This window comes from Euleptes europaea, chromosome 7 (genome assembly GCF_029931775.1).
Source record: "Euleptes europaea isolate rEulEur1 chromosome 7, rEulEur1.hap1, whole genome shotgun sequence".
NCBI classification, from domain to species: Eukaryota; Metazoa; Chordata; class Lepidosauria; order Squamata; family Sphaerodactylidae; genus Euleptes; species Euleptes europaea.
The window spans coordinates 73,398-97,675 of NC_079318.1; the positions used below are offsets into that span (position 1 = coordinate 73,398).

At 40.5% G+C, this 24,278-nt stretch overlaps 1 protein-coding gene across 3 annotated transcripts in view; it reads right to left on the reverse strand.

Moving 5' to 3' along the window:
* HBS1L (HBS1 like translational GTPase) overlaps positions 1-24,278 on the reverse strand; it is a 108,712-nt gene that overhangs the window by 21,995 nt on the left and 62,439 nt on the right. For 2 of the 3 annotated variants that reach the window (XM_056852862.1, XM_056852863.1), the window contains exons 5-14: positions 19,035-19,143; positions 11,894-12,153; positions 11,605-11,770; positions 8,935-9,052; positions 8,257-8,403; positions 6,396-6,470; positions 5,564-5,681; positions 5,355-5,423; positions 3,711-3,815; positions 932-1,022 (exon numbers count right to left, since the gene is read on the reverse strand). In XM_056852862.1, the coding sequence (XP_056708840.1) occupies positions 932-1,022; positions 3,711-3,815; positions 5,355-5,423; positions 5,564-5,681; positions 6,396-6,470; positions 8,257-8,403; positions 8,935-9,052; positions 11,605-11,770; positions 11,894-12,153; positions 19,035-19,143 (1,258 nt within the window). The remainder of the gene's footprint in view (positions 1-931; positions 1,023-3,710; positions 3,816-5,354; positions 5,424-5,563; positions 5,682-6,395; positions 6,471-8,256; positions 8,404-8,934; positions 9,053-11,604; positions 11,771-11,893; positions 12,154-19,034; positions 19,144-24,278) is intronic. The other variant, XM_056852864.1, reaches the window with a different exon arrangement.

Genomic DNA, 24,278 nt, shown 5'->3' on the forward strand with positions numbered 1-24,278 from the left:
AAGGCAGCCTCATAAGCAAGTGCTCACTCCTCCCCTCTTAACATTAACCAAAAGAAGTACAGATCAGAGTGACATGTGCATGGACAAAACATGGTTCCCTTGTAAACCAGAGAGTGGTAACGTGTTTTGAAGTGGATTTGTAAGCCAAGGATACAAGGGAACTTGGCCTCCACCAGTAACACAAAACTACAGTTAACTTGGGAGAAATCAATTTCAGCAAGGGAAGGGCAGAAGGAACTATTCATGAGGCTGTGGACTGTCCCACCTGGGTCTTTCTGAAACAAACCTCAGTGGCCAGATCTGGGTCTTTACCAAATGAGTGCACATTTGGGCTTTAGTGTAACTTTCAGAAAATAAAACTATGCATGTCAGAGACTATATATGCAGTGTAAGCAACTCAGTGTAGCATTCATGCTTGTGTGTGTAAACTGCCTGATTAAGGTCAAAGTATCGAGTTTTTAATTGCCTGTAAGCTGTCTCTCTCTTGCTTGATTCAGGTAGTCAAGTCCCCAACCACTAATTATCTAGCACAACAGTTACAAGTTTCTTGGTAAACAAACCATTGCTTAGAATACAACTCCTTTCTGCACTCACTTGATTTTGATGATATCCAACTCTTAGAAAGTAATTGTTTGTATTCTGTTCAGTACTAAAATCACTACTGATATAAAAATAAATGTGCAACAGTACTGTAGCAACCCATTAAATATACTCCTTAATTTTTTAATCAAACTGTCGGATTAACGTCAAAACATCAATAGTTTTTCATTGCCTATAACATGCCTCACTCTTGCTTGAAAGATTCAGGTAGTCAAGTCCCCCCACCCTCCCCCCCAAAAAACTGGTAAACCACGAATTATCCAGCACAACGGTTACAAACTTTCTTGGTAAACAAACCGTTGCTTAGAATACAACTCCTTTCTGCACTCACTTGATTTTGATGATATCCATGCCAGTCAAAGTGAGACTAACGTGATCTCCTGCTGCAGCCCAATCCACTGGTTCATCGTGCAGGGCGATTCCTGGAAATGAGTAAAACCAGAACTGAACAGTAAACTACCTTGGTTTAACAGCTACAAGCATTTCTGTTTGCGCCAATTCTGCTGCACAAACCATTGCTCATCAGTTTTCAGTATGAATGAGGTGTCAGTAAAAGCTGTTGACTAAAACCTCAGAGAAACGTTTTTGTTTTCTGGAACCAGCATTATCTCAGGTTACTTTGGATATTCAGAATATTCTCTGCAAGTCACAACTATCACAATTTTGAAAGTATGACTGCGCAAGAATTTGACAAACCTCCTAGCACACTCCCCACAACATTTTAGCTGTTTTAAATATTTTGGTGGTACCTGCTTTCATTTTTCAACAAATGAGTTTATACTTGCTTTCTATGTAACGGTGAAACAAACAAGTGTGCTATGCAGCAGACTAAAATCTGTACTAGAAATAATCAAAAGCTTATGCAAGGGTTACTGAAGAAATCCTGTGATATGTAAATAACTGTATGCACACACAAAGCCTCTGAAGTATTGATGTTTGTTGGAATCAATAAAACAGTGTTGACTTACCTGTAACTGTTGTTCATCAAGTGGTCTTCTGTGCAGGCACACACGTGGGACTGTACAGAAGCCACGAAGATGAACAGGAGATCATAACACAGAAAAAGTATTCAGCAAGTATGAAATCCAAAAAGTACTAATAACGCCTGACTGTAGAATACAATAACACTGCCAAGTTAATATAATGTTTAATGTTTGAAGTCTTTCTCCCTGTTTGTGATCTACATACTGTGTATTTCTAACTCAAGCATGTCATGTCAGAATGACAATAAAGCCTTGTCCATTAAAACAGTATTACAGTCATGTATACTCTATATACGAATCATGAAGTTGGCCAAATCTGAGGATGCTTAAATCCTGTGACTGGATCTGTGAATGGGCAAGGCAGATCTTTCTACAAACCTGAAAAGGGCCCCAGGTTTGCAGAAAAATGTGAAATAAAAAAAATACATTGAGGGGTTCAAAAAAACCCAACATGATAAAAGGCGTGCCTGTAGCTTTAAACAACAGATTCCCTCAGTGGCTGTTGCTAGGCGACCACAGATTCCAAGGCCTCATTTCTGTAAGTAAAAGGCAGGAGGAGTGGGCAGAGTTCTTTCCAGGCTTTTCTTGACCTTTGAGGGAGGACTCATTGGAGCCAGGCCTGACTAGGGTTGCCATTTCCAGGCTGGGAAACTCCTGGAGATTTGGAGGTGGAGTGTTGAGGAGGGCAGGGTTTGGAGAGGCCATAGAGTCCACCCTCCAAAGCAGGCATTTTCTCCAGATGAATTGATCTCTGTCACCTGAGAGATCTCCAGGTCCCACCTGGAGATTCACAACCCTAATCCCAGAAGCAGCCATTGGGTGACTTGATACCACTCAACTTGCATGACTCAACTAGGCCTGGCTGCTTGCTAATGTTCAACAGCAGCCACCCTATGACAGCCAGTGTGGTATAACAGTTGGAACTTCAGAGTGGGGTCTGGGAGACCCAGGTTCAAATCCCCATCTTGCTGTGGAAGCTCACTGGGTGATTTTGGACCAATCACATACATTTAGCCTAATATACCTCACAGGGTTGTTATGTGGATAAATTGGTGGAGAGGAGAATAATGTAAGTTGCTTTGGTCCCTGCTGTGAAGAAAGGTGGAATATATATGAAGTAAATAAATTATAAGTATAGCTGAAGATGGGAGGCAGATAAAAGGTAGGGTGGTGAATGAAGAAGAGTTGGTTTTTATATGCAGACTTTCTCTACCACTTAAGGAAGAATCAAACCAGCTTATAATCACCTTCCCCTCCCACAACAGACACCCTGTGAGATAGGTGGGGCTGAGAGAGCTCTTAATAGAACTGTGACTAGCCCAAGGTCACCCAGCTAGCTTAATGTGTAGGAGTGGGGAAACAAATCCAGTTCTCCAGATCAGAGTCCACCACTCCAAACCACTACACCACGCTGGGTCTCAAGGAACAGGTTAGGGAGACAGGCAGCAGAAGGAAGAGGCAGCAAAGCCCCCCCTCCCACTATTTCCTCTTTCCTGGGTCTATAATTGTTTTCTCTTAATTATTATATTATTATATTGGGATGTCTTTAAGCATTTGTTGAGCTGGAAATGTTATTTACAATTTTCAAAAAAGATGAAACCCTTAGGAAAGAGATCTGTGGCAACCTCTTCTACCCCAGTAATTGCCAGAAAGGGGAATTGGAGGGCCCCCCCCCAGATTGCTGCCAATTTCAAGCAGTAAACCAGAGCATTGAACACATCTACCATGTTAAAAATGTTTTTTTTCCTCGCCTTTTGAAAGCTACATTATTTTCCTCATTATATTCTTGGCCAATAAAATCTGCCAGAAATGCTCTTATGGGCAAAACTCTGTACAGTAATAATTATCTGCCTATAAAAACGGTTTAAAAATCTCTAGATCAGTCTTTTTTCTTTTTAAAAATCATGCTTCTACATCTTTGGCTTTCTTGTTACACTAACTATTAATGGATACTGAACACCATAATATTTCCTATTTCACAATCATTCTAATAAAGGGTACATCTGAAGCAACAAGCCAGTTCAATGACAGAGGTCAGAGAAGTTCTTTTTATTTCATATATGGTTAGATCAAAACTCTTTCTAGTATATATCCAGGACTAGAGAATACACTGCACACAGTCTGTACCTTTAACGGTGCACAGTTCATTAGGAGGCATTGCTAGCAGTCGATCTCCAACCTGGACATAGCCTGCTTCTATTTTACCAGTGACACAAAATCCTGATCCTTGATCTAGAACAAACATGATGAGTTTGAGAGAGAGAGAGAGAGAGAGAGCTACCATTTATGCATATATTTTATGGAAGTGTGCAACCATTTATACATATATTTAGTAAAATAAAGGTCAACAGTTATATAATTAGTTTTACATCATAATGAAAAATGAACACTGATTCCAAAACTTTGTCACATGGCTTTGACTACAAAATGAGATTTAAACAAATCAAAATCCAACCAGTAAGTGAGAGATCGCTGTACTGTATGCGACATCCCTGCATGTATATATATAATTTCTGCCTCCTCAATGTATGTTCATGATATATGTGATGGGTATTCTAAATCAACTGCCCCCTCCAAGTGACCATCTGTTGGGCATGGTGATTGCCTCATCTAGGAGGTGGGAACGGAGGATGCAGTGGGGGCCATGGCTCAATGGAAGGGCATCTGCTTGGTATGCAGAAGGTTCTCAGATTCAATCACCAGTGTCTCCAGCGAAGGATCAGGTAGTAGGCGTTATGAAAGACCCTGGGACCCTGGAGAGCTGCTACCTGTGTGTAGACAGTACTGATTCTAACGGACCGATGGTTTGATTCAAGCTTCATTTGTGCTGTACCTTTTCTGCAAATACAATTCCCAAGGGATGCACCTGCAGAAGCCCTGCTTCCGTGTGTGCACAGCCTTCGTTGGATTGAGACTCTGGGAAGCAAGGTATAAATTGGGATTCTTTTTCTTTTCTCCTTTAACAAACACTGAATGTATCTAGGGAAAAAACCCTCCTGAGATCGTTAGGTGGCTGAATTTTAAGGACTAGAAGCACTGAGACATGCTAGTACACAATCAAGCAACTGTCACAAATTTCAGTAAGTTCATCACTGTTGGCCTAATCCCAAGCATTTGAGATCTAGTAGCAGGTTTATTATGATAGAAATACACCAAGTGCTGCACCAAGGCACCTTGCAAACTATTGAATGCCCCAGTGGTATCACATATATCAGCACAGTCAGCACCAGGAAAACAGGCTATTTGTAATGGCTTCCATCCAACCAACTGCCAGTAGAAGGTGCTGGCAGGTGTGGATTTGCCCTGTGCTCCTCTCTCCTGCTGGGGCAGATCCTTTAGATCCACTGAAAGATTATCCCACTTGGGACTGAGAGGCTGAAATGACAAGGGGGGTATTATGGGAGCAATACTGTCAACTTCCTCCATGTGAGCTGAGTTTGCAGGGAAGGGAGGGGACTTTGCCTCCCCTTCCTCTCTCGGCCACGCAGGTCTTGCCACTCCAGGTACAATCTTCCAGCTGGTTGAAAAGAACTGGAGAAAAACTGTATTTCAGACCACACGCAGCACTGGGAGTTGGCTGGAACTCAGCCATTATCATTGGACTGACTGTGAATGTTTTTTAATTAAAAGGATACATTAGAAATTTTTACACAAACCCCAGTGGTAACGGCTTGGACCCAACCATTAATATTTTAATTTTAAAAATCCATTAATATGAAATCAAATGAAACAAATTTCATTTAAAAATATTTAACAGATTTTACTACTAACCTTTAAAAACATCTGATACACATAATCTGAATGGTTTATCCACTGATCTTTGGGGTGACTTAAAAGAATCTGCAAACAAAACAACACAACTTATTAATAGTCCTGTCTTTTTACACAGAGTAATTACATGCTTTCACTTATTTACCTCTGCTGTGATCCCCCAGCTGCAATTTGAAATTGCTAATAAATCTTAGCAGTGTGATACTCACCAATCTGTTCTAGCAGACATTTTCCTTCATACCATTCGGTCAGCTCACTTGACTGACTTCTTGTGACAAGATTTTCACCACCAAGCCCACTGGTAGGGATGTAAGCTACATCTGACTCCTGTTTGAGAGAAGAAATGGATTTATGGTGAAAAATAGCAAGCAAATTTTAAATAGCATAATAACTTCTAAGCTTTTGAGAATGCAAACTAAAATTCCCTGCTTTCTTAGGGAAGAAAAAAAAACTACAGCTATTTAAGCAGTTACTGGAGATCAGTGATAAGCCCTCTCATGGATGAGATGAAGCTTTGGAAAAATTACAGAAAAATTCTAGAAATTAGTACTTGCAGCTCTCCCATCATTTCCCCTCATCATTGCTCAGAACATTCTCCATACTTTTTCTTTGAAAGGGCAAATCTGTCTACCAATTCCCTTTAGAATCCATGAAATTGCTAAATCTATTCGGAATACACTCACAGATAATGGATGGTAAGATAAATGCTCTTCAAAGGAGCAAAGACATGTATAGGCTGAAGAGCACATAAATACCATTGTATGAATGAACATCAGAAAATATTTCAAGTTTTGGGTGGTCAGTGAGCCCTCAAGCCTTTCATAATTGCTAGATGCCAGCATGTTTTTTAGGGTCACCAATCATCTAGATTTTTACAACAGTTCTGCTGGGGGGGTGGAGAGGATGCTCCGGCAGACAACCGTTGCTGGTTCAAAACACAATTAAAAAGGAGTACATGCAAAAACTCCTAGACTTTAGGCAGAGGACACTGCCATGGCACACACAGTTAAATCAATCATCTGAATTTTAAATTATTTGTACCTTAAAACCAGCTTGCTTAAGGAACTGCCCAAGTTTACCAACAATTTCCAGAAATCTCTCCTGTTTCCAGTTCACCTGTAATAAACATATATAACATATTTCAGTAAAAAAAGAGTAGCTTGGACGTTGTTCTCAATTCAAACTTAACTAACGCAAAGCACGTACTAACAGCAGCATTACATTCTCCTGTTATGAATCGTTGACATAGAGGTCACAAATTCATTGTATTTTTTTGCTGAATTTCCTGGACTCTTATGCCCTGTTCGTGAACAGGTGACCTTCCTAGACACCCAAAACATCCTATCTGGTGTTCTGACTCCCAGCCAAAAGACCATGTGTTCAATGGACATTTTTTCTGTCAATAATAATCCTTCCCTTTCTAATTTAAATCTCCCAGATAAAATTTAAGCCTCAATATTGGCTTCTTTTTCACCCAGGTCACCAGATGCACTCCCGTTCCATGCGAGGAATTTGTTAGATATGATGTGCCTTTCCCAAGATGGTTCAGTAGCAGTGGGGCTGCCGGCCATGGAAGCCATGCCCTCTCACGTGGGAAATATAAGCCAAGTTGGCTGAATCCAGCAGGAAACCAGTACCTGACTTGGACCCTTCTTAGTTAAAGATGAAAGTTGATGCTTTGGAACACAGGGCATGATAATGCTGCTGCGGCTGTTTTGCTTGTGGGCTTCCTAGAGGCATTTGGTTGGCCACTGTCTAAACAAAATGCTGGATTTGATGGATCTTGGTCTGATCCAGCATGGCCTTTCTTATGTTGATGGCAATGGTTTACCAAACCCCACTCTTCTAGGGGTTAATCAGGACAGGTGGGAAGCAGGGAGGGCAATCTCTTACCCAAAAACAGGGCTCCTTAGCTGCTCCACCCCACTTCAGGCACCCCATTTCCACAACTGTCTCTCAGATCCAAAAAAATTAAAAAGCAAGAACATTCATAGGACTAAGATCTGGGAGCTCTGCATTCGAGCAGTATCTCAACCACAAAAATGCTTTGAAGAAAGGACTAATACATTAAATATGTCATTTCAAACAGTGTTATGCTCTGTAAAGATGAAAAAGCAGGCCAACTGGTAACTTAGATTATGTTGAGTGGTTACTACCATTCTTTAAAATATAATGAAAGACTTCATTAAAAAATAAGATTGACCTTAGTGGGACACAACAAAACAACTATGTGGTATTGCGGACAAAATACTGGATTTAAATGAAGCAAATGCTGTATAAATATAAATCTCAGCTCCATTGCTCACAGAGTAGCAACAGACAAATGAGCTTCACTTAGCTCACTTCACAGAATATGGATGCACCCAAACACAAAAACCAAATCTATGAGATTACATAATTTATCAATGTGTTTGTAAATCCGAGTTGGTCTGCTGCTGATCTCCCTTCCCTCACTTCTCAATTTTTATATTAACATCTTTTTGCAGAGTACAATTTGCTTGAGCACCAAAAACTTTCATAAAGGATGCTCTGCCATAGAAAACTGTTCAGAAATATTATATATATATTTCTGTACAATTTTCTAAGGTGGAGCATCCTTCATGAAAGTTTTTGGTGTTCAGTGTTAAATAGGACAGAAGAAAAACCGTAATAGAGTACCAGTGAAATTTAGGTGGGTGGGTTAAGTACTGCATGGTGCTGAATTAATAAAACTGATAAAGTGAATAAGAAAACCTGAGGGAAGATTAAGGACTCGCTTCCAGAAGGAAGGACTTTAATGAGTTTTAAAACATCCATTCAGATCAAGCCACCAAACCTAAACATTTGCTTTCAAGTTGATAATGTTCGTGAACTGTGCTACATTCTCGATAAGAGGGAATACTTAATAAAAGAAATAAAATACCTGGTCCATTTTATTGACTGCAACGGCCAGCTGTGTTACCCCAAGTGATCGAACTAATAGCCCATGTTCTCGTGTCTGCCCACCAGTTTCAAACCCTGCTTCAAACTCTCCTCTGCTGGCATCCACAACTAATATAGCCACATCAGCCTACAAAAACAAAAAAAGAGTCAGAGAGTCAATGTGCTTTGTGTGTTGGATTGGGGGCGAGGTAGATTCCCACTCTCTCAAGGTTGTTAGGAGGATAAAAATAAGAGGGCAAAACCACATATGCAACTCTGAGCTCAATGGCAGAAAGGTGGAATAAAAAATAGACATTGTAGTTAATATCAGGAGTGGTTGGAGGCTGATTATGTTCATCCTAAAATGTATTAATTTTGTGCAATTCCAATCAAATGCATTTGTTTTTTAAAAATCTATGCTACCTATCCAGAGAATGTGCTTGAAATGGCTTCACTCCACCAGAGTGGAAAAAGGTTTCAGAACAAAAGGCTCAACTGCACCCTAAAACAAAGGTGTCAGACCAACATTTCTCTCCATTATAACTAAAAATTATATCTGAGTATAAGACAGCAGGAAAAAATCCTTGATAGCAGAAAATACTTTGATACTCAATTTTTAATATCTCAATTTAGCGTTGTACTACATATTCAAAAGGTGCCAAAAAAGGAGTCTGTTTACCTGTGCAGCTCCTGTGATCATATTTGGAATGAAGTCTTTATGGCCAGGAGCATCCATCAATGTAATTACTTTTGTTTGTGTCTCAAATTTGGTCATACCGACATCCATTGTCACCCCCCTTGAAATAAAATGAAAATGTATAATTTACAGTGGTTTCCAAAATTTACCATGATCACATGCACTCACTGATTATCCTATTTGTTGTATCAGTACTAACAATCATCAACAATTTCTTTGTGATAAGCAGGACACTAGACAAAAAAATCATTTTTTGTTTTATGCCTGTAGTAGGTTTATGTTGGTTGAGAGTTACTTTGACCCTCCTATAGAGAAAAGTCAGATACAAATATCTAAATAAATATGCCCATAATAATATTCTGCTCCTGTGACCATTTTTAATGTCAGTTATGTAACAAAGGTACCCTTAGATCAGCCTCTGTGGCAGAGGACTGGAGAATGGCCAATGTAACACCCATTTATAAAAAGGGTTCCGGGGGAACCCAGGAAATTACAGGCCAGTTAAATTAGTGTCTGTTCCAGGTAAATTGATGGAAAGTATTAGTAAAGATAGAATTGTCAAGAATATAGAAGGACAAGCCCTGCTGAGCAAAACCCAACATGGTTTCTGCAAAGGTAGGCTCCGTCTCACTAACCTATTAGCATCAATAAGCATGTGGCAGAAATGAGCCTGTGGGCATTATGTATTTGGATTTCCAAAAGGCTTTTGACAAAGTCCCCCACCAAAGACTGCTAAGCAAACGTCATAGTCAAGGGATAAGAGGAAAAGTCCTCTTATGGATTGAGAGCTGGCTAAAAATAGGAAGCAGAGAGTAGGAATAAATGGTCACTTTTCACAATGGAGGGATGTATGCAGTGGGGTCCCTCTGTTCATCAATGACCTGGAGTTGGGTGTGAACAGAGAGGTGGCCAAGTTTGCAGATGACACTAAATTATTTAGTGTGGTTAAAACAAAAGTGAATCGTGAAGAGCTCCAAAAGGATCTTTTCAAACTGGAGGAATGGGCATTAAAATGGCAAATGAGATTCAATGTGAGCAAGTGCAAAGTGATGCATATGGGGGCAAAAAAATCCCTTCACATATACACTAATGGGATCTGTGTGGCAGTGACAGACACAGAAAGGGATCTTGGGGTGGTAGAGAATAGCTCAATGAAGATGTCAACACAATGTATGGCTGCTGTGAAAAAGGCAAATTCCATGCTGGACATAATTAGACAAGAAATACAGAATAAAACTACTGCTATCATACTGCCCTGGTACAAATCTATGGTGAGACCACACTTGGAATACTGTGTATGGCTCTGGTCACCACACCTAAAAAAGGATAATTTTGATATATATAGCTGGGGAACATGGTCAGGACAATGCTGCTGCTGTTGTCTTGTTTGTGGGCTTCCAGGAGGCACCTGGTTGGCCACTGTGTGAACAGACTGCTGGACTTGATGGACCTTGGTCTGATCCAGCATTGCTTTTCTTATGTTACGTTCTAATTTTGGTGCTATAACAGTCCTGGAGAAGATAATTCACAGTGGGTAGCCGTGTTAGTCTGTTTGCAGTAGTCAAAAAGGGCAAGAGTCCAGTAGCACCTTAAAGACTAACAAAAATATTTTCTGGTAGGGTATGAGCTTTCGTGAGCCACAGCTCACTTCTTCAGATACAGCTAGAATGTGAATCCATCGGTCTTTAAGTAGAGGAACAGTATGTAAATGTGAATAGCAGCCTTGTTGGAGAAGATCTGACTTACTAAGATGAGAGCTTACTATGTTTAAGTGTTACATCAGGGCACATGTTAGAGCAATTCCAAGATTGTTTACCACACCAAACAATTATTCTCGTGACAGCTTCATTAAGTAAAACTAGGAATACAATTCAGTCCTAATTTTGATATATATAGCTGAGGATACACACATCTAGTGTGTATCCTCAGCTATATACACTGTCCCTAATTTTGATATATATAGCTGAGGATACACACATGGCATCGATACCAAAATTATGCTAGTCAACAGCCTACAACAGTATTTTTAGAACTATGTCCAGAGCACCCTGAAGTTTCTTAGAAGCTTGTCAGGGAGCTCCTCAGTGAGATCAGCAATCACTGAAAGGCAGTTTCCCCACTACAGTCAGTCTTGCCCTGCACTATACTATAGGAGAATATTGGTTATATTCTAGAGCAATGGTCCTCAGCCTTTTGTATCTTATGTCCCACAAATCACTCTATCAAAGAACTTGGCTCCCACTATGATAGAAATAAAGAGCCCACCTTTTCCCACCTAGACTATTTCTGTATCCCACCAGTAATAACCACTGTCACAGACCACTCTGAACTCATAATGAGCAGTGGAGAGGTCCAATGACTTACCAGTTCACGTGAGGCACCAGAGTGAATCAACAGGACTCTCCTACATAAACAAAATGAAACTGCCTGGATTGCCCTATAATATTTCTTAGTCTGTCATCTGATATATCAAGTTCCATAGCAAAGGCAGGCAAGACGGAGGAAACCGATCATGGTTTCACAAATAATGACAGAAATCCTTAGAAATTGTTGCATTCTATATAACAAACAGTGAGGAAATAAGTCACATTTAGCCATGTCAGCTTTATATTACAAAAAAACCCCTCAAACTAAAATGGGAGTATTGCTCACCTCTCTCTCTCTTCCCCCGTTTCATCTAAAACCCAAGCATAAGCAAATGATGCCTTTCCAGCTTTCTTGGATTCCTGCTCATATTTGTGCATAGTTCGCTTATTGACGTTGCCCAGAAGATAGAGTAAGTGACCCAGTAGAGTACTTTTTCCTGCATCAACATGTCCTAAGAAGAAGAAAACCGGGAATTATCACTGATGGATGCATGTTAGCAGCCATATTATATTTGAGAAGTCATATTTGAAAGAGCATTATATATTAATATCCCCTTTGCCCTTAAAGACAGTACCTATTACCACCAGGTTAAGCAAGTGCTTTCCTCCTTGTCTCTTTTCCAACTCAGCTTTCACGTCTATTTGTTGCTTTGCTTTTGTAGACTTCTTCATTGGAATAGGAGCTGTAGTCTGTTCTTCTAATGCTGGGACAGTCTGAGATGAAAGAGCTGGTTTGGACAGAATCTCAGTTTTCCCCAAACTTACATTGGCATCTCCAGCTGAGAGTCCTTTTTGTGGCATAAGAGCATTATGCCCATTCTCCTTAGCATCCACACTACAGAAGGCAGAAATAGGATTTAACAGAACAAAGTTCATAGAACAAATGGAATTCCTCCTGACACATTCCTTCATGTTGAAGTTCCAAGCTAATCTATAGCCACGGAACTCAGGTGAATACATTATTTAGCCTCAACTGTAAGGAAAGGATATACATTTATGAGAACTAAATTGCATTGTGGAAGAACATTTGAGTTGGTCTTTTATCCCATTGACTTTAGTTTACCAAACTGTTTTTTAATCCAAGGCTTTTACATAATCTAACTGCCTATTACACTTTCAGGTAGCTCTCACTATATGTCTGTGTGTATATATGAGTGTGTATGTGTGATAAGTTATGATAACTTATCTCAGAGTTAATGATAATTTATCTCAGAGCTACACTGTCCCTATAACATTTACAAGGGCCAAGAAAACAGGGCTTAAGGGGAGAAAACAACACTGGATTTAATCAAAAGGTAGTCTTCCACTGGAGTAAGTCACTTCTGCCAGTGTGTGTGGAGGGGCGTTTTCTCCAAACTCCCACACACATACTAAGCAGCCCATTGAACTTCATAAAAAGCTGTTGTGGGTGATAGCAACCTTTCAAGAACAACACTGGAACCCTGGCATAGGGCCAGGAAAATCTGTGAAAACTGCTCCCCTCCCTGCTTCTGCTGCTAGAAAATTACTACTGATTTCAATCCACTGTTATTTTTATTTTTTCTACTCCGTGAACATCATACACCAATCTAGATAAGGAGAGGATTTGACAGAAGCTGTTCAAGATGTTCACTGTAGTAGCATGCAAAGTCTAAGAATAGGCAGAACATTCAACATCTACTTATGACTATTGTTAGCATGATTTCGTAGTGGAGAAGGAATTGGCATACCCAGTGTCTCCAAGAGAGGGCCCAAGGACAGCCCGTTTGTCATTCTTAGCCTCAGGTTTCTATCTGGTATCGATGCAGCTTTGGTTTTTGTAAGACGCCTTCAGAGTATTAATAGAAAGGGGGACCATAAATTTAATTGATGAAATTAAAGCAGTGTCAGGATCAGGCGTCTGTCCCTAGCATCCCCTAAGCAAACTCATCCAGACAGGTAGATCTGAAGCAGTAATACTTTATTAGGAGCAAAGAGACAGATTAAAGAACTGACTGCCTACAGGCAGGTGAGGCTGATAATGGTGAAACATAGGCAGGTTACATGTTTAAAAGCACTACAGGCTGTGAAGGTAAACATGGCTAGCAACCCCGAGATAAGCGATTCCCAGGTAGGAAGACTAAACATTAGCGCAGCTGTGGAAAACAGGACAAGCGAAACTGTACACAGACGTTTACAGGCATGAGAACCAAGGCCTTGACGTGTAGCCAGAAACTGGCCTAACTCATGTCAAGAGCCTTTACTCCTGCTGACGGCAAAGGCCTGACAAGCAGATTAAGAGGGCTTGCGTATGCCTAATATTTTTCTTTCTGAAAATTTGTGCTATAACAAAGTTTATTATTTCACCTACTGGAGAGGCCCCCCTGGCATAAGAACCTCATGTAAGCCATGGAATAGAGATTATGCTTAATTAAATGCTTCTAAGCCTGCAGGGCAAAAACCAAACAGATAACTTGCAATTGCAACTGTTCCTGAAACTTTCTGTGTAATCAGCATTAATAATTTCCTAAGCCCTACACAAATAAATTTATTCATTCATTCAATTTCCTAAGTCGTGTTCGGAAATAGAAATAGAAAATAGAAAAGACTTGCCAGCGTGTGGGGGAAATATGTGTGTATGTGTACAGCACAAGTATACAGGCTAAAGGTCAAGAATCCCACCCGCTGGTCCTGGAACTGCTTGCTCCACTCCAGAAAGACACATGAGATGTGCTTGAACCTCTCCACTTAGTCAGCCTCTTCTTTCCCCCTCCAGCCATCATGGCAAGGTAAGGAGCAACAACCCTAAAACAGCCAGAGATGGACAGATCCAAGGAGCCCAGATGGTATTCATCCTAGAGTTCTTCAAGAACTCAAATGGGAAATAGCTGAACTCCTAACAAAGATATGTAATATGCCTCTTCGATCAGCCTCTGTACCAGAGGACGGGAGAATGGCCAAAGTAACACCCATTTTTAAAATGTTCCAGGGGGGACCCAGGAAATTACAGGCCAGTTAGCTTAACATCTGTTCCGGATAAATTGATGGAAAGCATTATTAAAGATAGAATTGTCAAGCATATAGAAGGGCAGGGTCTGCTGAGCAAAACCCAACATGGCTTCTGTAAAGGTAGGTCCTGTCTCACTAACCTATTAGTTTTTTTTGAAAGCGTCAATAAGCATGTGGACAGGAATGAGCCTGTGGACATTGTGTAATTGGATTTCCAAAAAGCTTTTGACAAAGTCCCCCACCAAAGACTGCTAAGCAAACTTCATAGTCATGGGATAAGAGGACAAGTCCTCTTATGGATTGAGAGCTGGCTGAAAAATAGGAAGCAGAGAGGAGGAATCAATGGTCAGTTCTCACAATGGCGGGATGTGAGTAGTGGGGTGCCTCAGGGCTCTGTGTTCGGACCGGTGCTTTTCAACCTGTTCATCAATGACCTGGAGTTGGGGTTAAACAGTGAAGTAGCCAAGTTTGCAGATGACACCAAATTATTTAGGGTGGTTAAAACAAAATCGGACTGTGAAGAGCTCCAGAAGGATCTCTACATACTGGAAGAATGGGCATTAAAATGGCAAATGAGATTCAATGTGAGCAAGTGTAAAGTGATGCATATTGGGGCAAAAAATTCCCAACTTCACATATACACTGATGGGATCTGTGCTGGCAGCAACAGATCAAGAAAGGGATCTTGGGGTGGTAGTGGATAGCTCAATGAAGATGTTAACCCAGTGTGCTGCTGCTGTAAAAAAGGCAAATTCTATGCTGGCCATAATTAAACGAGGAATAGAGAATAAAACTGCTGCTATCATACTGCCCTTGTACAAATCTATGGTGAGACCACACTTGGAATACTGTGTACAGTTCTGGTCACTGCACCTAAAAAAGGATATTACAGAGCTTGAGAAGGTGCAGAAAAGAGCAACCAAAATGATTAGGGGACTAGAGCAACTGTCCTATGGGGAGCGGTTAAGACGCTTAGGGCTCTTTAGCTTGAAAAGAATGCGGCTGAGGGGTGACATGATAGAGGTCTATAAAATTATGCATGGTTTGGAGAGAGTGGACAGGGAGAAGTTTTTCTCCCTCTCCCATAATACTAGAGCGCGAGGTCATCTGTTGAAGCTGGAGGGTGACAGATTCAAAACAGATAAAAGGAAGTATTTTTTCACACAATGCATAGTTAAATTGTGGAACTCCCTACCCCAGGATGTGGTGATGGCTGCCAACTTGGAAGGTTTCAAGAGGGGAGTGGACATATTCATGGAGGAAAGTGGTATTCATGACTATTAGTTAAAATGGATACTAGTCATGCTGCATACCTATTCTCTCTAGTATCAGAGGAGCATGCCTATTATCTTAGGTGCTGTGGAACACAGGCAGGATGGTGCTACTGCAATCATCTTGTTTGTGGCTTCCTAGAGGCACCTGGTTGGCCCCTGTGTGAACAGACTGCTGGACTTGATGGGCCTTGGTCTGATCCAGTAGGGCCTTTCTTATGTTCTTATGAGCAAAAGGGCAACAAAAACAAGGAACTCATGTACTCAGCAAGAACTAGGCACACCCGCATTTTGGAGATAAATGGGAAGGATTAAAGAGGTGAAGAGCAGAGAAGGGCCAGAAACACCATGAGGTCATTAGTCCTACAAAGAGTAGAGCAAAGATGGGCCAGGGTGGGGCTTCATCCTCAACAGAGCTCTCTTGCCAAGCAGCTTGCTCTAGCAGCCCTGGGTACTCCATCATCAGGCCTGTCTGGCCAGCCTAATTTTAAGTGACCATGAGTAAGGTTAGGATGCACAACTGTTTCAATTAAGCTTTATTTCACGTAAAGGATCCTTGCCTGGGACTCTGTCTGTTCATTGCATGCTCAAAGCCCTGCTCTGAGGTCTTGATCAGACCTGAGGTACCAAGTCAAAGCGCCATAGGTTTTGTGTCAGAAGTGGGCTCCTCAGGAGAACAGTCGGAGACTTCCCGACAGTAGGAGGTGTGGCACTTTTGTGCCCTTTTGGGGTTGAGACCAGGAATAGATCTGGATGTTGGGAATTTTCACACAGCCCGCAACAGCTTAGGAATGCACAGTCTATTAGCTACTGGTGTTAGACATGAAATCTATATTCCATGTTTCACACACTGACAGGCATTACCTAGCCCATAATGCAGCAACCCAAATTATCTCCTTTTGCTGAAACATCATTTCAAGAAGAAAGGCATGAATAACAGAAAAATGTAATAAGAGGACAAATGCTGGGAGAACTTGCTTGGAACCTGCCAACTTCCTTGTGTCCGAAATGTAGATTGAATGAGGGAAGGGGAGAATAATAGTGACCTAGAGATAAGTCAAAAATGGCCACAATTACTTAGCTTCCATGAGGCTTGGTTTTTCACACACTGGATCTCACTGATGTGACTACCAGCCTATTCACAACAGAACATCCAAATTCACCTATTGGGTGTCCAATAGAAAAAAAGAATGGCTATTCCAACTGCCCAGTAGCAACAACTGGGAGGTGCAACTAACATGTTGGTTCCAGGTAGTCTGAACTGTGAGTTCTTACACCTCCCAAAGCCCCAATGAGGATCATACAGAGATACCTCCCCATCCCTACAAACAACCCTAAAAAAACTGGAAAATGGTGTTATAGCCCAAAACCATAGCTCCCCCCCCCTTTCCTTCTCTATACTGCGGTTATAGCATCATGGATTTGGGGCCCTGGCTGCCTGAGGGATGCAGCAGTTTTGAGGTTTAAGCACTACCCATTAGTTAATGAATGAATGAATGAGTTTTATTTGCATGTAGCCATAGGCCATTACAAACATGTCAGCAATTGCCTCTGATAGTTATAAATATACATAATAAAAGGGAAAATATTCTTAGTTAAATGCACAACAATGTTAACTAAAAATTGCAGTGATATCCCAAAAAACCAGTAAGACCTATCAACCATTAAAATCAGCTCACAGGATTGGCTCTCTTAGAAGCTATGTTGAACCTTATTTTCTTTGCTGCCAAGGCAAACAGGGAAGTGTTATAGGAAACAAACCCATCAGAGTCTGTTAACAAAAATATTAATTTCTCAGCACTACAGCAAGTATTTAAACCAGAAACCAACCTGGCAAGAAATTTAGCCCTAGGTTCTGCATACAGAGAGCAATCAAGTATATAGTGATGTAAATCCTCCAGAGCAGGTGATCCACAAATACAAAAGCGTTGATCTTTTGGTATTTGACAAGAGTGACTGGCCAATACAGCCGTTGGCATTGATTGAAAGCATAGGGATGTAAAAGCTGCTCTAAGCTTGGGATTTGAAATATTGACTAAGTAGGGAACTCTAAGATGGTCAGTTTTTCAAAATTTAAACCAGGAGGCAGTCACCAATTTCAATATCAGTGATCTATCCATCAGGGTGTCAGATTAATAGGCTCAGTCTTTAAGTTGGGAAATGTCTGCTGATGGCCCTAAGAGATAGTCTGGGATTGAATATTGAGATAGTATCTTATTGAGGAAGTCCAGGCATGATGGGTTTTTCAGTAGCATAAAATTAAATGATTAACTGCTAAATGAATTTTTTCCAGCTGTTCTATTTCCCCCCCACAATGTTAATACAGCTAGATGTACGCACGCCCTGAGCGAGGGGAGGGCAGTTTCTGCTCTCATCAGGGCAGCTGGGGTCCCCCTTAGGGAGAACTAAAATACGCTTTAGAAAATAGTTTTGAAAAGTTTCTAGATTAGATAAATTGTCCTCTTTCCATCCCCATACTTTCACCCCATAAAGGAGGGTCTAGAAGGAAGCCTCCGTTTGAATAGAAAAAGTGCAAAATGGACCACACTATCCTTAGCGCAGAGGGCCTAACTGTAACTACATGCACATTCTAGTTTAGGGGCTCCTTGAATGTAACTCCAAGGTACTTGCAGGAGCTGCACTGCTTAATTGGATTACCTAGGATACTCCAAGGAGATATTTTAGGCCTTTTCCTGAATACTGTTACTTTTGTCTTCTCATAATGAATGTTTCCCTCTAACAGCCCATTCCTGAGCTCTGGGGCCAAAAGGCCCCAGAATGAGCTGTAAGTGGTGGGACAGCCAACGAATGGCTGCCTGAGGACCGCTGTTGGTGCACAGAGACCTACGAAAGGAGTAATAAGATGCAACACAAAGATAAATAAATCAACCAATTAATTGTTTTATTTATCTCTGGTAATTATTTATGATTTCTTAAGACAGTTTGGAGCCTTCTGCATATACCTGGCTGGCCCAAGGTCCCCCAGTAAGCTTTCATGGCTGAACAGCTGCCATTTTAATTCAGGGTCTCCACAACCATACTCTGGTACCATAACCACTACACCACACCAGCTCTAACTGGGGGGCATGCCAATAATCAACAGCTGACAGTATAGCACTCTTGGGCCTACGGATTTATGCCAAACACATTTTTCCTTGAAGTAATTATGTTTCAAGCAACTTATCTTGCTGTATTTTAAATGAACGTCCAAAAAATGCAGGACTCTGAAGCAGAGTTTTTAAGTAAGCCTGATAGCTGTTCTCTCCCTGTGCTACTCAGAGTGAAAGGATTTTTTAAACCTGTAATGCAAAAATGGCTTCTTCTGAAAGTAGTTATGAGTCAAACAAGAAGCCATACTGCTTAGTTTTGTAGCATACAATACTAACTTTCTGTAAAAATAGAAAAAAGAAACCTTGCCACAGGTGCATCATAGTGAAGGAAGATCTAGAAGTGAGCTTCAAGAACAGTCAAGGCTTACCCTGGAACTTCAAAGCCAGTAGATCGTTTCTTGCCAGACACAATCATTTTGGTGACTTTTGGCACGACATCAGATTCAGTTCTGGTTGTCTGGGAATCTCTGATTTTTCCTGGTGGGAGGAGAGAAAGCACAAGTACATATTGTAGCAGGAGAATGGACTAATCAGGGTGTGTTTCCTGTGTAATCTTCCATGTTAGGTAAAGGTAGTCCCCTGTGCAAGCACCGGGTCATTCCTGACCCATGGGGTGATGTCACATCCCGACATTTACTAGGCAGACTATGTATACAGACTATGCCATTGCCTTCCCCAGTCATCTTCCTCATTTTACTGACCTCGGAAGGATGGAAGGCTGAGTCAACCTTGAGCCGGCTACCTGAAACCGACTTCCGTCGGGATCGAACTCAGGTCACGAGCAGAGCTTTTTGACTGCAAGTACTGCAGCGTACCACTCTTCCACGTTACACCAACAAAAATAGAAACTCTGGTCATAGATCACATTACTTATATAGCTAATTGTGCAAAGCTTCATTTCTGCAATGTAGGCTGCACCTTTAAAAACTAATTCCTAAATCCTTTGGTACAGATGAAAACATAGTCTTAAATCTATATATTTTTTAAAAAAGATATTCTTTTGGGCTGACAAAAACGGGCAGAATCCAATACCCAGTATGAAATTTAGCATCCAGTGTTTTTCGTTTTTTAAAAAGACAAATGCTTTTGAAAATCTCTTTTACACACAGTTTAAAAAAAAACTTATTTCAATTGTGAAAACTACATAGACACTGGATGTTATGGCTTTGCTCCCTCCCCACAAAAGAACCTTTCAGATGAGCGCACTGCTTGTCTTTATTTCATTCACATTGTTTAAAACATTGGTATGTAACACGTACATAGCATTATTTATTTGGTTAGGCCATGTGCAGCCCCCAGAAAAATGGGCCCCAACTTTCCACACATTTCTTTCATACAGCTTTCTTGCTTTGTGAGTTTCTGATGTGGTGCCTCTGGCTATTAGCTTCTATTATGATAAGAGTTTGGACATGCACATTTTCTTAATACTGGTCAATATTTTTAAATACAAGTAATCATTTAAGGTAACCTTGGAAACTTAGTGTCATCTGGCCAAATTCAGTTCCTTGTGCCTAACTCATACTTCCTGAATTTTACCCTACAGTCAACGAATGTCAAACTTTCATGCTCTTCTGAGCTCCAATTTGTCCAGGGCTTGAAAATAAAAGTAATTTAAAAAAACAACAAAAAAACTACCTTCTAAAAGTCATACTAAAAACAAGCAATATTTGTCTCACTTGTATAGTTTATTCCAATTACAGCTTTTCAGTCTCCTTAGTTCAGATTTTACTTGGCATGGGGCACAACAGCCTTGACAATATTTTATATCTTACACCTTTTCCCAACATACATATACACAGAGAATTGTACCTGGTCCCCTTAACAACATGTTAAAAGGATGCATACAACAGCATCATCATCATACATCAAACCTTTAATGGCATAAAAGAAGCAGGTTAAGGCAATACAGAACTTATCGGGTTCAATAAAATACAGTAGTAAAAAAGCATTATAAAAACAGGTATCGTTTGCAATAGACAAGCTATTGCTTGTCAGTGCAGAGATTCATAGATAAATTTTTTGCTAAATATTTGGCAACTGCTTCGGTCATGTAGGGGCACTTATCGGCTAATAAGAGTTGGGTGGTCCTCTTCGCTAGGCCAGGGAAATTCATAATACTTGGGTCTATGAAGCGATTTCTTAGACTAGAAAAGAAGGGGCAGAGCAGTAAAATGTGAGTTAAAGAGTCAGGTTCAAGGAGACAGTATTTGCATAATCTATCTTTAAATGGGATATTATGAAATCTCCTGAAAAGGACTGCCGAGGGAAAGACATTCAGCCTGGCGAGCGTAAAAGCCCGCCGATGGAGGGGATTGGTGATGTTTTGAATGTAAGGGGCTCCCCCTGGGGTAGAGGTTGACAATCCGTGAAAACTGGGGGAGCATGTCTTCCTGGAGCCTGCCGATATAATCTGTTCCTCAGTGTCCCTTATTCTTTGCCGGATGATAAAAAGGATATGGGACTCACAATTATTTAGAGTCTAAGTTAATTCCTAAGGAATTAATTTTCAGCCGAATGTGCTGATACCACAGGGAGACGTAAGAATCTGTTAACAAGTCGATACAACAGCAAGAAATTTATTTTCCTTCCCACTGATGTTGCAGACTCTCTTGTTTAGTGAACTAGGGATAATCACTCCTGTATGTGACTAGATGTGGACTTACTCAAGGTTACATTTATCATATAACAAATTTAGTTATTTGTACATATTTAGAAAAAGGTTATTTCCTAAACAGAAATTACCCAGGGGGGTTTCCATGTGAAATCCCTGTTGCTTTCACCAGCTATTTCTTCATAAACCTTAATGGTCACTTCCCATGCTATACTTTCTTGTCAACATGAGTTGCATACGATAAGAACCAAGAATTAAAGTAATGGATTGTAGTAATTTCGATGTTCACTGAAATACATAATAATCATGACCACATGGGTTGCATACATTTGTCATGCAAGAGCCTACTCTGGTACTTTTAGTGTAGTCAAAAGATTGCTATGTATGAATTTAAGAGTACTTTGGGGGGTAAGGAAGTGTGTTGGCTTAAAAATGTTTTAAAGTAGGACACTCCCCAGCTAAGAGAACCAATAAAGTGGCTTAGATACCAAGAAAATTGTTCTAGCTTTCCTTGAGATACACTGAGAAGAGTCAAGCTAGATCAGTTTCAGTGGAGAGTCCAGGTAAGTCAAATCAAATACCAACTTTCTTTCAGAAGTACTGCAGTGTTCTCTGGGAACAAGTATTTTGATACTACATTTTTCACTGGTACAAGAAGGGCAGCTGCTTAGTAGTATGGATGCTCAAATACCTGCCAGTTCAGCTAATGTTTGCAAGCTGTCGACACCTGATTTTTTTATACTCAGTTCAATACAGCATCCATGTATTCATGGGTCCAACAGGCTGTTTTACGGCATTCCTTCCTAACCATGCAGTACACAGTGCAATCGACTTTTTGTGCATGCAGGTTCTCAGCCCAACTGAAGTCAACTACCTCCCCACCCATGTGGCATAACTGCTCTACTCAGCAGGTAAATGTTTAAATAGACAATTAGAGCACTCACATATTATATAAATCAGTCACCATTAAATGGTGCATGTCCATAAAATCTTACCATTCAGTGTTTGACTAAGTTTTAAATTCACAGCATTCCTTAATTAGCAGGAATTAATTAGCACACAGATCAATATAGAGATTAATTAGCACACCGATCAATATAGATGTATGTATAATGGTGTAGTGGTTAAGAGTGGCGGACTCTAATCTGGAGAACTGGGTTTGAATTCCCCACTCCTCCACATTAAGCCTGCTGGGTGACCTTGGGTCCGTCACAGTTCTCTCAGAACTCTCTCAGCCCACACAGAGGCAGGCAATGGCAAACCATCTCTGAACATGTCTTGCCTTGAAAACCAGAAGGGGTCGCCATAAGTCAGCTGTGACTTGCCGGCGCATACATGCGCACACACACAGAGATTAATAAAACATGGCAACGCCATGCTCAACTATACCAGTTAGAAGAGGACTACATTTTCTCCTTATTTTAAAAAAGAAGCTGCCACACAAAACCAGATATCCTACTGCCTGTAGCTGGTGCTAAGAGTTTTTATTTATTTTTTTGCTTTCCTTTGCCAGGCTCACAGGATTTTTCTCCTGCTTTACTGTATGAAAGCATCTTTAAAATTACCTCATGTGCACATTTTCCGTAAAATGTAGAACACATGAAAAACAATCCCTTCACAAACTACCAGTCATAAGGAATCAGGGAAAAGACAGCATAGCTACTTGAGAAGCATAAGAAGGAACAGATGATACAAGGCAAAATGCAAACCAAGGAATGGGAATCAAAGATGTGTAGAAGTGTAACTGGAATATGCTGCAGAGTGAGCACACAGTCTAATATGTTAAATCCAATTCACTTGCAAGCGAACTGTTGACTTCAAATTCTTTAAAGCAACCATTTGTTAGGAGCCATTTGTTCAACGTTTTTGCGTTTGATACAGCTCTGCAGAAGGTTTCTTCTCATTTGATTCTCACCTAGGGCGATAACCACCAACTGTGTTTGTGGTGTTCTCTTATTTAACGTCTCTTGCTAAATGACTCCAACGTGTGTTTCACTGACAATAAGGGAAAATGTTCTGTGACCATAAATAGGCATGCAAAAAAGCATAGTCAGCACTAAAGGTGGGAGAACCCTCACAACATTTCTCCCTTAACCAGTTAGCCTAAACTGAAAGTTTATGAAGTCTGAGGTAGCGTACAACACAATTAATAGCATTTCTGTTGAGGACGTGGGCTCGTTATGAGTAGGTCAAACGGAAAGAACAACACGTCACAAGGAGGTTCCTCTACAGCAATTCAGCCATGTTTCCAGAAACGAAACAGTAATGTGAGGTTTGCTGCCTGACGGAGTGTCAGAGGAAGGGGCCATTAACTGGCCAGTTGCCACTGGGTTTTAACTGTACATTTTTAAGTCATTACTACACCGATCTTGAATTAATATGAGACTCACTGTGGTGTAGTGTTTAAGAATGTTAGACTGGTACCCAAAAGACCCACATTCGAATTCCCACTCAAACTCCCATGAAGTTCACTGGGTAACCTTAAGCCTGACACTCCATCATGAGACTGTTGAGCTATTGGGGGGATAGGATATAATTTTTAAAAATTAAATAAACACAGAATAAAATGAGAGGGGAAATATTGGCTGCCCGAACCTCCTTGGAAGAAATATTAGATAAAAATCTAATAATAATAATCTGCAACTATTCTTCAGTCAGGCACAGATAAAGAGGAATAAAATTATATCAAAAGGATTCACTATAGAGGATACTTTTCGTTCACTTTTCTTTTTTAGACTGTTAATGATAATTTTGTTTTAATGGTACTGGGATAACGATACTTGAAATATTGCTCATGGTGATGAATATCTAAAGTTGAGTCAGGACACAGCAACAAATTATATAGGAAACATGAGACAGTCACCAAAAATGGTGGCACATGCAGAGTTCCCATCTGTAACATATCGGTCCAACTTCTCATATTTTGACACCATTATGATGAATATTTTTGTGCACCCCATAATTTGCTATGGTCATGGAAATGTGAAGATAGTTGTGTTAC